Raw genomic sequence first — 13,774 nt, 5'->3', positions numbered from 1 at the left:
AAAAACAAAAAAGGTTCTTGAATAAAGAAGGATTATTCTTCCAAGAATCCGGTGTAGCTGTGTACCTTATAACAAGTGCAGTTCACTTACTGTTACACTCAAAGACAAGTTTGTATATTGATTGGTTCTTTGAAATTCTTCATCTCAGTTTCTTCTTGAGTACTTGTAGAAAGAATGATGATACCGATGGCTATTTTGATTTCTTTTTTACGTTCTTTTCTCATTTCTGGAAATATTTAGTAATTAAATGTATTATATGTTAAAGTCTGTTGACTTATACTGAGCTATGTTAAGAAATTATTTCCAATGTGTTTGTACCAACAGGTTGGCGATAGTATTGTTCACAAAGCCAGAGAGACCTTGGAACGAGCTATTAAACTGGTGAATGACACCAAGAAATGGGGGGCTAGGGTTGTATATGGCGATACTGACAGGTAATGGGTTTTTGGTTTTGTAGTTGTCTTTTTGCATCTCTCCAGATCTTCATTTCAGTGTTTAAAATGGCTTAAGGGAATCTTTTCTAAAAATAGAGTTCTGAGTCCTTTCCAGTCCTTACGATCTCATGATCAGAGTTAACACAGATCCTGATTTACCAGATAGGACCGTAAGAGACAGTTTGTGTCCTGAGCCACAAACTGAAGATACCTATGGCTTCCCTCCAGGTAGCTCTAAGCCAAGTAGATAGTGATCTGTAAACTAACTGTGTACGCAGGAGTCTAGTTTATTTAAAGAAACTACTTTTAATGTGAATAATTCCTCTAATATAGCTGTAACTCTCTGAATTTAAGTGTATATCTTAAAATAATTAAACTGTTTTTGAAGGACAATTGCCAGAACTGTGAGTGGTTAACTTACCACTCAGCCCCAGAATATGTTGACCTTCTAAGAGAAGTGCATATAGGCAAATACAGTTTTCCATTTGATTCCAGAGGGTCCGCAGACTTCCTCAAGCCTATTATTTATGGATTGGCAAATAATGTGCCTGCATTTGAAGGCACATTATTAATAATGTAAGTTATTAACACCAGCTTGCATGCTTCCTTGCTTGCTGTGATATTTTTCAGGTTTCAGTTATTTATGTAACATCTTTTTTGCATGGCTTATTGAAATTCTTCTAGAATGTAGGCACTATTCAAATTTCTTACAGTGAAATTTTTTCCATATTGGGGATGTAGATTCACAGTGTGATCATGCTAAGAGCACTTGCATCAAGACCTCTGATCTCTTTACAGTCCAACAGAGCAATAGAAGATAATGCTTCTGATCATTAAATAGTTTATAAGTAATCTTTGAACAGCATTTAATCTTACCCAGTTCTTTAAAATGTTCAGACAGCATAATCATATTAATGCTGAATGAGACCTTGCCTTATAGAGCAGCTGTTTCATTACCAGCAGGTGGGGATAGTTTCAAATTATCCAGGCCCTAATTATCCATATTCTCTCCTGTTCCTCATCAAAAGCCACTTCTTAGTTTGGCTTTGGTTATTTTACTGTTCTATGAAACTACTTCTGCTGGGTATTCTAGCAAAATAAGAGTTACTAAAAGAAATTCTGCACTTGTTAGCAGAACTCCTTAAAAAATATTTAGGGAAAAATGTTAGTCCTTTAACTTACTGATTTTAATTCAGGGGCTATCCATGTTGTTGACAACACCCAGAAGTCAGCATGATTCTGATTGTAGTCATATTATTTACCCTTTAAGATCTGTAAGAAGTCAGGCTACAAAAAATAATAGACTCACAGAATGTCAGAGCCGGAAGAGATTTCAATATTATTTAGGCCAGCAGTTTTCATACTTGGGGAGGGGAGAGCTTAGAATGTGCCTCAAGTGATGCTTATTAAGAACAAATTTCCCTAAGATAAGAAATTTAAGATCTTGCAACTAGTCAGTAAAGAGCCATAAATTGATATTCAGTGTTTTGATTCCTAGCTTTCTCTCTCTGATGTAGAGAGAAAGCATAATGACATGCTTTCTCTCTACATCAGATTTTATAGTTATTATATGATTCCAGTCAAAGGAAATTTACTTGCAATGTCATTAAAACTTTTGATCACCATTCACTACCTGATACATTCAACAAACATTGGCCAGGCATGCTGGCTCATGCTTGAAATCCTAGCACTTTGGGAGGCCAAGGCAGGTGGATTGCTTGAGCCCAGAAGTTTTAAGACCAGCTTGGGCAACAAAGTGCAACCCTGTCTCTACAAAAAATTAAAAAATTAGCCGGACGTGGTGTGCACCTGTACTCCTAGCTACTTAGGAGGCTGTGAGGTGAGAAGAACCCAGGAGTTCAAGGCTGTAGTCAACCATGATCATGCCACTGCACTCCAGCCTGGGTGACAGAATGAGACCCTGTCTCAAAAACAAGAAACCCAAATGTTTAGTGATGTCTGTATGAGGGCAATTCACAACAGTGTCACCCTGGCAGAATACAAGTAAGTTCTTGAAGGAGGACAAAAAAAAGTCAGTACCATAGTTTTTGGCCCCACAGCGCCCAGTCCTACCCAACAATATTTTACTCCTTAGTAATTACTTTGCCTTGTTAAATATAATTTAAATTTATGGTTTTTTTCCTTGGAAGGACAATAATGATAAAAGGTTGAGAAACACTGCTCTTGGGATAATAGGTAATGCTTGGTGGAGTGAATAAGAGTTCCTGGCTGGGTGCAGTGGCTCACGCCTGTAATCCCAGCACTTTGGGAGGCCAAGGCAGGCGGATCACCTGAGGTCGGGAGTTCGAGACCAGCCTGACCATATGGAGAAACCCCATCTCTACTAAAAATACAAAATTAGCTGGGCGTGGTGGCGCATGCCTGTAATCCCAGTTACTTGGGAGGCTGAGGCAGGAGAATCGCTAGAACCCAGGAGGCAGAGGTTGCAGTGAGCCAAGATTGCGCCATTGCACTCCAGCCTGGGCAACAAGAGCGAAACTCCATCTCAAAAAAAAAAAAAAAAAAAGGCCAGGTGTAGTGGCTCACACCTGTATCACACCTGTAATCCCTGTACTTTGGGAGGCCGACGCGGTGGATCACCTGAGGTCAGGAGTTCAAGACCAGCCTGGCCAACGTGATGAAACTATTAAAAAAATTAGCTGGGTGTGGTGGTACATGCCTATAATCCCAGCTACTCAGGAGGCTGAGGCAGGAGAATCGCTTGAACGCGGGAAGTGGAGGTTGCAGTGAGCCAAAATCATGCCACTGCACTCCAGCCTGGGCAATAAGAGAAAAACTCCGTCTCAAAAAAACAAACAAAAAAAAGGAGTTCCCAACTGAGAGTGAGGAGACCTGGATTCTCTTTCTAGCTATACTCCTAGATGATGGCATAGCCATTAATAAGTCATTTTGTGTCTCTGAGGCTTAGTTGCCTCATCATTAAAATGAAGGAAATCTGATAGACGAAGGTAAATGACCTTCTAATTATGGTGACATTCCAATTAAACTTTTAGTTATTTTTAAATGTACAATAAGTTATTGTTGACTGTAATTGCTCTGTTGTGCTATCAAATACTAGGTCTTATTCTAACTACATTTTTGTACCCATTAACCATCCCCACTCCCCACACATACACAGTACCTTTCCCAGCCCCTGGCAACCTAGTAGAAACTCTTTTTTTTTTTTTTTTTTCCCTGAGACAGAGTCTCACTCTGCCGCCCAGGCTGGAGTGCAGTGCAGTGCAGTGACGTGATCTCGGCTCACTGCAAGCTCCGCCTCCCGGGTTCACACCATTCTCCTGCCTTAGCCTCCCAAGTAGCTGGGACTACAGGCATGCACCATGCCCAGCTAATTTTTGTATTTTTAGTAGAGATGGGGTTTCACTATGTTGGCCAGGCTGGTCTTGAACTCCTGACCTCATGATCCACCCACCTTGGCCTCCCAAAGTGCTGGGATTACAGGCATGAGCCACCACACCCAGCCAATAATAACTTTTAAGATGTAAAGTATATGTGCCTTTATTTCTTTATCATTTTTATGGAATTATAATTTTTAACATGTATAATATGTAATAAAATATAAAAATGTATAGGCCCAAGTTACCAGCTACCATGACAGTCAAGATATAGAACACTTTTTATCACCCTAAAATTTTCTCATTCTCCCTTTACAGTGAATCCCTCACCCTCACTCCATGCCCTAGACAACCACTTATCTGATTTTTATTACCATAGCTTAGTTTTGCCTATTATAAAACTGTATAGAAATACGTGTATGTCCACTTATTTTAAATGTTGCATACGGCCAGGCGCAGTGGCTCATGCCTGTAATCCCAGCACTTTGGGCAGATCACCTGAGGTCGGGAGTTCGAGACCAGCCTGACCAACATGGAGAAACCTCGTCTCTACTAAAAATACAAAATTAGCCAGGCATGGTCATGCATGCCTGTAATCCCAGCTACTCAGGAAGCTGAGGCAGGAGAATCGCTTCACTTGGGAGGCAGAGGTTGCGGTGAGCTGAGATCGCACCATCGCACTCCAGCCTAGGCAACAAGAGCAAAATTCCATCTCAAAAAACAAAAAAAAAAATGTTGCATTCATCATTGCATCTGAACATTTTAAGAATAATAATCTTTCATAAAAACAGTTGGCAGTTGCATGTGAAGTTCAACATACACTTAGCATATGACCCAGCAATTCCACTCCTTTATGCTTATCTTAGAAAAAAGAAAACCTGGCCAGGCGCGGTCAGTGGCTCACGCCTGTAATCCCAGCACTTTGGGAGGCTCAGGCGGGCAGATCATGATGTCAGGAGACCATTCTGGCTAACACGGTGAAACCCTGTCTCTACTAAAAATACAAAAAATTAGCCAGGCGTGGTGGCAGGCCCCTGTAGTCCCAGCTACTCAGGAGGCTGAGGCAGGAGAATGGTGGTGAACTCGGGAGTTGGAGCTTGCAGTGAGCCAAGATTGCGCCACTGCACTCCAGCCTGGGTGACAGCAAGACTCCATCTCAAAAAAAAAAAAAAAAAGAAAAGAAAAAGGAAAACCTATGTCCACACAAAAACTTGTGTACGATTCTTCATTGGAGCTTTGTTCACAATAGTCCAAAACTGCAAAATATCTAAACGTCTATCAGTGAGTGATTGGATAAGCAAATTGTGGTATATCCATACAGTGGAATACTGCTCAACAATGGAAACCAACAAGTTGCTGTTATTCTGACACCATGGATGAATCTCAAAATATGCTGAGTGAAAGAAGACAGACACAAAAGAGTACATACTATGTAGTTTCATTTATATAAAATTTTTATTTATTTACTTAGAGACAGGGTCTCACTATATTGCCCAGGCCCATCTCAAACTCCTGGCCTCAAGCAGTCCTCCACTTCAGCCTCCAGAGTTGCTGGGATTACAGGCAAAAGCCTGTATCCCATTTATACCCAGCCCATTTATATAAAATTCTTGGAAAAAACCTATAGTAACAGAAAGCAAGTCTTATGTATTGAACCTGGGGCCAGGAATAGACTGAAAAATTCTTGTGAAAGAGTACAAGGAGGTCGAGGCTGCAGTGAGCCATGATTATGCCACTGCACTCCAGCTTCGGTAACAGAGTGAGACCCTGCCTCTTAAAAAAATAAAAATTAAAATAAGGTAGTATTGGTATAAATGAGCATCAGATGGCCTATAAAGAAACTAAAAAAAACCTTCAGATGGTTCGAAGTATAGCCTAGATTGAAGGTCTAATTAACTAAGGCATTTTTATTCTACCTTAGTGAATGTTAAAATTAATTCAGATTGAGACTATTTATTTTAAAGACTTTCAGTAGAGTTGAATAAACTACTTTTTTCGTTTCTTTTAATTTTTCATATTAGGCTCTCAGGCAAGTACTGTCTCCAGTATTAGCAGGGACTTCTTCCAAAGAAACCATCCAAAATGGGATTTTAAAATCCAGTATAAAAACACTTTAGAAATAAGAGATTGGTTTATATGGCTAGAAAAAAGAATCTTAAAGTCATGTTTCAAGATACCATCCATTTCCACTATTTAATGTCTTTTCACTAGAAATATAAGTGAAGATGAACTTTATAATCTATCTTACTTAAATATTTATTAACCATTACTTCTGTTGGTGGTCAGGTTGTAGTATATACTGAAATAGAAAAAAAGATGCCTAATGCATTTTATCAGTTATTTTTGAGTATATTTTGTATTGGTATTTTGAGTGTATTGTGTATTGGTATTTTTTATTCATGTAATTCAATATTATTCATTACCAAGTAACATGATCCATTATAGCAAATGAAAAGATTTACAGATGTACACAAAGTGTTTGTAATGTCTTTTTTCTATATGATATGATTACAGATGTTGATTTTCTTCCGTGTGTCTTTTTATATTTTCTAACTATTTTTCAGTTAACATACATTACAGAATATATGTCTGTCTTTTTTTTTTTTTTTTTTCTGAGACAGAGTCTCGCTCTGTCACCCAGACTGGAGTGCAATGGCGCAATCTCGGCTCACTGCAACCTCTGCCTCCTGGGTTCAAGCGATTCTCCCACCTCAGCCTCCCAAGTAGCTGGGACTACAGGCACACACCACCTCCCCCAGCTAATTTTTGTATTTTTTTAGTAGAGACAGGGTTTTGCCATGTTGGCCAGGCTGGTCTCAAAATCTTGACCTCAGGTGATACACCTGCCTCAGCCTCCCAAAGTGCTGGGATTACAGGTGTGAGCCACCACGCCCAGCCAATGTCTGTCTTTTTTAAGTTGAGTGGTTCTGGCCTTAAGGAAACTTCCCATATCACAAGTACATCTTCCATTTTCTTATAATCACATAATCTCTTATTTTGTGACTTAACTGTGTACCACAGTGGTCCCCAGCCTTTTTTTTTTTTTTTTTTTTTTTAGATGGAGTCCTAAGCTGCAGTGCAGTAGTATAATCTCAGTTCACTGCAACCTCTGCCTCCCAGACTCAAGCAATTCTCCTCCCTCAGCCTTCCAAGTTGCTGGGATTATAGGCACATGCCACCAGGCCTGGCTAATTTTTATATTTTAGTAGAGATGGGGTTTCACCATGTTGGTCAGGCTGGTCTCAAACTCCTGACCTCAGATGATCCACCACCTTGGCCTCCCAAAATACTGGGATTACAGGTGTGAGCCACTGTGCCTGGACCACAGCAGTCCCCAACCTTTTTAGCACCAGGGATCGGTTTCATGGAAGACAATTTTTCTGCAGACCAGGTGGTTTGGAGATGAAACTGTTCCACCTCAGATCATCAGGCATTAGATTCTCATAAGGTGCACACAACCTAGATCCTTCACTTGTGCGCAGTTCACAATAGGGTTCATGCTCCTATAAGAATCTAATGCTGCCACTGATCTGACTAATCTGCCACTGATCACAGACTGACTGGTATCAGTCTGTGGGCTTGGGGTTAGTGACCCCTTGTGTACCATACAAAGCCTTAAATGTCCAGGGATGATCCAGGACTTTCTTGAGTACTGGGATATCTGAGCTGATCTGTGTGTTAGAAATATTGGATGTCTTAAAAGATTTGTAACAAGATATATCATGAGTACATAAGGAAAGTAATAAAACAGGAAAGCTTACATAGGAAGCATCTTAAAGAGTAAATAGGAGAAAGGGTTCTTTGGCATTAGAGTCATAGCCAGGAAAGTTACTCTTGATAAAATTTTTGTTACAATGACTTCCTCATTACCTTACTTTATTTTTAATCCCCTTAGTATGTTTGTGCTACTGAAAGGTGCCACTAAGGAGCAGTCTTTTAAGATTGGTCAGGAAATTGCTGAAGCTGTAACTGCTACCAATCCTAAACCAGTGAAATTGAAGTTTGAAAAGGTAAGAGGAATGTAATATTAGTAATCACATATAAAATTCATATACCTTCTAGAGACCTCTGATTTGTTCAGTACATTTTCAGAATCACTAATAGTATATGGGTCTATTAAAGTGTTAAATTTGGGCCACATGCAGTGGCTCATGTCTGTAAACCTGGCACTTCGGGAGGCCAAGGCAGGAGGGTTGCTTGAGACCAGGAGTTTGAGATCAGCCTGGACAACATAGCCACACCCCATCTCTACAAAAATTAAAAAGTTAACCAGGCATAGTGGCACATGCCTGTAGTCCCAGCTATTCCAGAGGCTGAAGTGGGAGGACCACTTGAGCCCAGGTATTCAAGGTTACAGTGAACTGTGATTGACCAGTGCGCTCCAGCCTGGGGAACAAAGTAAGACCCTGTCTCTTAAAAAAAAAAAGTATTTAAATATTTTCTCTTTTGTATAATTTTCTCAAAATTTGTTTAGTAATTATGTAAGGAAATGAAAACTTTGTTCCAGTAACTATTATTGTGTAACAGATCACCCCAAACTTAATGGTGTAAAACAGCCAGCATTTCATTCTGCTCACAGATTTTCTGGCTCAGGAATGCAGACAGGGTGCAACTGGAATGGCTTCTCTCTGCTGCACGATGTCCAGTTCCTCGAGAAGACCGTTAGGGGTTAGGGGTAACCCAACCAGCAGCTAAGGGTTGAAACCATCTGAAGCTTGCTTACCATCATGTCTGGTGGTTGATGCTGGCTGCTAGTTGGGACATCAGCCAGAACACCTACCAGTGACCTTTCACCAGGGCTGCTTGTTCTCCCTCACAACATGAGGGTTGGGTTCTAGGTGTGAACGTCCCAAAGAAAGACAAAAGCTGCTTTGTTTATGACCCAGGCTCAAAGTCACACAGTGTCACGCGCCTCTCTAGATTTAAAGGGAGTGAACTTAGACCCCACTATTAATAGGAAGAATGTCAAAGTCACATTGTAAAAAGACCACGTAGGATGGAAGATATATTCTTTCTTTGCAAAACAAAGTCTACCACTCTTTTTCACTTACCTTTAGATATCAAATATGTATTTCTTTCTTTCTGTATAAAAGATACTTAGCCTAGGAACTGTGTGGAATACGAAGAAGTGTAAGACACAGTCCTGCCCTCTAAGAGCCAGTAATCTAAAAGGAAAGGTTAGGAATGTATATAAGTAGTCTCTTGTTATAAACATAACAGAAAGCAAGATGAGAATAGTCCACTTAAACACTGTGAGAGCACAAAGGAAAGGAGGAATTGTGTCCTCCTGGACTGGATAGGGAGACTCCATATAGGAAGTAACAATGAACTGTGTCTTGAAAAATTGTTAGAATTTCAGTAGGCAGACGTGGGGCTGCAATCATTCTGCATAGAAGAAAATGGCATGTATGGAATTGGAAAAGCACAGTATGGAAATACAGGGAAGCAGGAGATAGATCCAGAAAAATAAAGTTGAGACCAGACTATAGACTGTCTTGAATGCCAAGCTGAAGTGTTTATACTTTATTCAGTAAATAAACAAAACTGATTGATAGTGCAAGAAAAGGAGTGAGCAAGTGGTAACAACTTAAAGACAATTCATTTTGCTCCCACGTGTTATATCATGAATTTGTTGGGCCCAAAGTCATACATAGAATTTTTTTTAATAATTGATATTTGATTAAAGAAAGCACGAAGACATAAAAATAAAACATTCTTGGTGGGGGAAAATGGTTATTAAGAGGCATTTTATTAATTTTACCACAGGTATATTTGCCCTGTGTTTTACAAACAAAAAAGAGGTATGTGGGTTACATGTATGAAACACTGGATCAGAAGGACCCGGTATTTGATGCAAAAGGAATAGAAACAGTCAGAAGAGATTCCTGCCCTGCTGTTTCTAAGGTAAGTTTTATCTATCTTGTCTTCATCTGTAAGAAATAAGTGGCTAAAGTATCTGGTGAAAATGTAACTATCCTTAAACATACATCTAGGTGAAGGAACTATAGCCTATATAATTAATATAACTATAGGAGTAACTACATGAATTTTGAGAATTTTATTTGTAGTGTCTTGTTTTTGTTTGTCTCACTTTTATCACCCAGGCTGGAGTGCAGTAGTCCAGTCCTGGCTCACTGCAGCCTTGACCTCCTGAGCTCAAGCAATCTTTCTGCCTCAGCCTCCTGAGTAGCTAGAATTTTATTTCTAATAAAAACAATTTATTTGATTTTAGTCCTTAAGTTTCTGACTTCCTCCCATACCTTACGTTTTATCAAAAATTACTAAAAAGCAATACATGAGAGTTTCCTGCCTATTGCCTGGAGATCATATATGTCATAGTGTAACAGCTCCCGAAAGCAGAGCAGGATAAACAAGACAAACAGACTGGGTGTGGTGGCTCACGCCTGTAATCCCAGCACTTTGGGAGGCCAAGGCAGGCAGATCACTTGAGGTCAGGAGTTTGAGACCAGCCCGGCCAACATAGTGAAACCCTATCTCTACTAAAAATACAAAAATTATCCGGGTGCATGCCTGTAATCCCTGCTACTCGGGAGGCTGAGGTGTGAGAATCACTTGAACCCAGGAGGAGGAGGCTGCAGACAGCCAAGATCATAACACTGCACTCAGCCTGGGCAAGAGAGTGAGACTCCATCAAAATAAAATAGAAACAGAGAGATTGCATAAGTAACATAATACATGCCAGATTAACTGAACTTTCATTTATTTGGATTATCAAATACAAATTAGGAAGATTTCCAAACAATTAGCTATAAATTACTCAAATTTCTCAACCATAATAACCATGATATTTTTTGGCTTTTTCTTTATTCGGGCCTAGACTCCTTCTATAGCAAAACAAAAATAAATGGTATAAATGGGAATAGCATTCTATCTACTGTTTGATGAGAGCATTAAAAGCATAGTGGATTGAATATTATCAATATATTATGTCATATATATAATATGTGAATTTGGGATTTTTTCAGCACTATTTCTGGAAGAGATATAATCCAGTACCTTCTTTCTCTGTAGGCAGAATTGTACTCAAGCTAAATTAATAAGCTTATTGTATAAATATCCATTGGTTCCAGTATTCAGAATAAGACACAGAGCTTTCACCTAGAACTAACTTAATCTACTTGGCCGGGCATGGTGGCTCACGCCTGTAATCCCAGCACTTTGGGAGGCCGAGGCGGGTGGATCATGAGGTCAGGAGATCGAGACCATTCCTGGCTAACACGGTGAAACCCCGTCTCTACTAAAACAAAAAATTAGCCGGGCGTGGTGGCACACGCCTATAGTCCCAGCTACTCGGGAGGCTGAGGCAGGAGAATCGCTTGAACCCGGGAGGGAGAGGTTGCAGTGAGCCGAGATCACGCCATTGCACTCCAGCCTGAGCGACAGAGCAAGACTCCGTCTCAAAAAAAAAAAAATTAATCTTACATAAATCCACTGCATGCTGGTTATCTCCTAGTAGAAATTTCCAACACAGAAAATTCTGTCATCATTATTTATCAACACTATAAAAAGTCAAAAAGGCTGATTTTGATTTGACTGCCTGGTGATCTTTAAACTTCTCTGTGCTTCCTGTGACTGAATCAGGACCCTTTCTATACTGGTAAATAAAAAAACAATACATGAAATCGTGTCTGGTTTCTTGTACCTAGAGGCTTTGACTATTAAAAAAAAAAAATGTTTTATGTTGCATATCACATAGCAAATGTTAATCTGCATGACATTCCACATGATTTTCCTTAAACGACATGATATTCTATTTTTAGAAATAGCAAGCTCTATAAAGTCTCAAATAACTTTCAATTTTTAATAATTTTATTATCCCATCATTGTAAGTAACAGATTATTTAGGTAGGTTAGCAGGTTACTCAGTAGTTACATAATTGAAAGTGTAATAACAATGGTGAAACATACTAGGAGATATTTTATCTTTACTTGCATATCTTTTTTGTTTTAAGATACTTGAGCGTTCTCTAAAGCTGCTATTTGAAACGAGAGATATAAGTCTAATTAAACAGTATGTTCAGCGACAATGTATGAAGCTTCTGGAAGGAAAGGCCAGCATACAAGAATTTATCTTTGCCAAGGAATACAGAGGAAGTTTTTCTTATAAACCAGGAGCTTGTGTGCCAGCCCTTGAACTTACAAGGTAATGATACCCTCAGTACCTTGCCAGGATAGTCCTGAGATTCTGCATAGGTCTAGAGTAAATGAAAAGACAGCCCATAGACACAGACACACAATTGTTTCTTTACCTGCGCACATGAAGCCTCACTGAAAGTTAGTGAATACTCCCTCATACTTTGTAAGGTGTGAAGAGGAAACCTCTTTTGGGCTTTCTTTCAGAAACTTATGCAAAGAAATTGTGACACAGTGCTTGAACCATTTGTTTTTCCCACATCAAAATCACTAGGTAGTCCTTAATACTGTTCTACCAAAGCATTTAGATGGTGTCATTCTGGAATCAGATAGTTTAACCTGGTAAATTTTCTCTTATCTTTCATGATAGATTTATGATAGTTAGTTCTCATTCTTAGGGGATAAAATACATCTTTTTCCTGCCCCTGGAGGCAGGGTCTCACTCTGTTGCCCAGGCTGGAAAGCAGTGGTGCAATCACAGCTCACTGCAGCCTTGACCTCCCAGGCTCAAGCGATCCTCCCACATCAGCCTCCCAAGTAGCTGGGATAACAGGTGTGCACCATTATGGTGGCTAATTTTTTTGTGGAGATGGGGTCTCACTATGTTGCCCAAGCTGGTCTCAAACTCCTGGGCTCAGGCGATCCTTGGCCTCCCAAAGTGCTGGAATTACAGGCATGAGCCACCACTCCCACCTAAAGTACATCTTAAGCTAGTTAATATCTACCAACTCATTATTTTCCAGGTAACAATGATTTACGGAGTAATTTTTAAACTCTTGTAGGATATCTACACTTGGTGTCAGCTAAGCAAAATGTATATTATTCTCAAAGAAATAGTAATTCTGTTTTGAAAGTGTCTTTTGTAGTTTTTTCATTGTTTTATTATTGTTTCTTACTTAATTTGTGAGAAAGATGGCTTCCATGACAGTATTTGGGTGTGGTTTTTTTCTTTGGATTTGACTAGGAAAATGCTGACTTATGACCGGCGCTCTGAGCCTCAGGTTGGGGAGCGAGTGCCATACGTCATCATTTATGGGACCCCCGGAGTACCACTTATCCAGCTTGTAAGGCGCCCAGTGGAAGTCCTGCAGGACCCAACTCTGAGACTGAATGCCACTTACTATATTACCAAGCAAATCCTTCCACCCTTGGCAAGAATCTTCTCACTTATTGGTATTGATGTCTTCAGCTGGTACCATGAATTACCAAGGGTAAGCTTACCAAATAGTACATGTGCTCTAACTATGGAGAGATTTCACTCCAAATTTTCAGTAGAACTAAAGGTTTTATGTGCTATTGATACAGGAGTGCTGGGAGGGGAAGAGTGTGGTCCCGTAAAATGATACAGAAAGCGGGACGGGAAGTGCTGGGTAGAGAAAGGTGGGTCCCTGGCTAGGGCTCCGCCCCCACAGATCTAGGTGAGGATAGGCACTCCTGGTTTCATGCCCAAATGTTGCCATTTTCCAAGACCACCTTGGCCCGCCACGCCCCAATCCTGGGCCTATAAAAACCCGAGACCCTAGTGGGCAGACACACAAGCAGCTGGACATTGTGAGGAACACATCGGTGGAAGACCCAAGCGGCTGGTCGTCAAGAGGAGCACGCCAACAGAGCAGCACACTGAGAGGCACTGGCACACTGGCAGGCCATTGACCAGCAGGACAAGGTGGAGTTTGGCCGGGGCAGTCGGAGAAGAGATGGGGCCACCTAGCAGCCCAACTCCAGGGGAAAACCATCTCCCTTCTGATTCCACCATCAGATGAGAGCTACTTCCACTCAATAAAATGTTGCACTCATTCTCCTAGCCCATGGGGTGATCGGATTCTTCTG

General features: G+C 40.3%; 1 protein-coding gene across 5 annotated transcripts in view; it reads left to right on the top strand.

The window, feature by feature from the left end:
- REV3L (REV3 like, DNA directed polymerase zeta catalytic subunit) overlaps positions 1-13,774 on the top strand; it is a 186,639-nt gene that overhangs the window by 163,126 nt on the left and 9,739 nt on the right. For all 5 annotated transcript variants that reach the window (XM_032156767.2, XM_032156758.2, XM_032156806.2 and 2 more), the window contains 5 exons: positions 325-434; positions 7,686-7,800; positions 9,557-9,694; positions 11,764-11,954; positions 12,909-13,155. In XM_032156767.2, the coding sequence (XP_032012658.1) occupies positions 325-434; positions 7,686-7,800; positions 9,557-9,694; positions 11,764-11,954; positions 12,909-13,155 (801 nt within the window). The remainder of the gene's footprint in view (positions 1-324; positions 435-7,685; positions 7,801-9,556; positions 9,695-11,763; positions 11,955-12,908; positions 13,156-13,774) is intronic.

The sequence above is a fragment of the Hylobates moloch genome, unplaced genomic scaffold, assembly GCF_009828535.3.
Source record: "Hylobates moloch isolate HMO894 unplaced genomic scaffold, HMol_V3 SCAFFOLD_2, whole genome shotgun sequence".
Classification (NCBI taxonomy): Eukaryota; Metazoa; Chordata; class Mammalia; order Primates; family Hylobatidae; genus Hylobates; species Hylobates moloch.
This window is presented reverse-complemented; position numbering and strand designations above follow the sequence as displayed.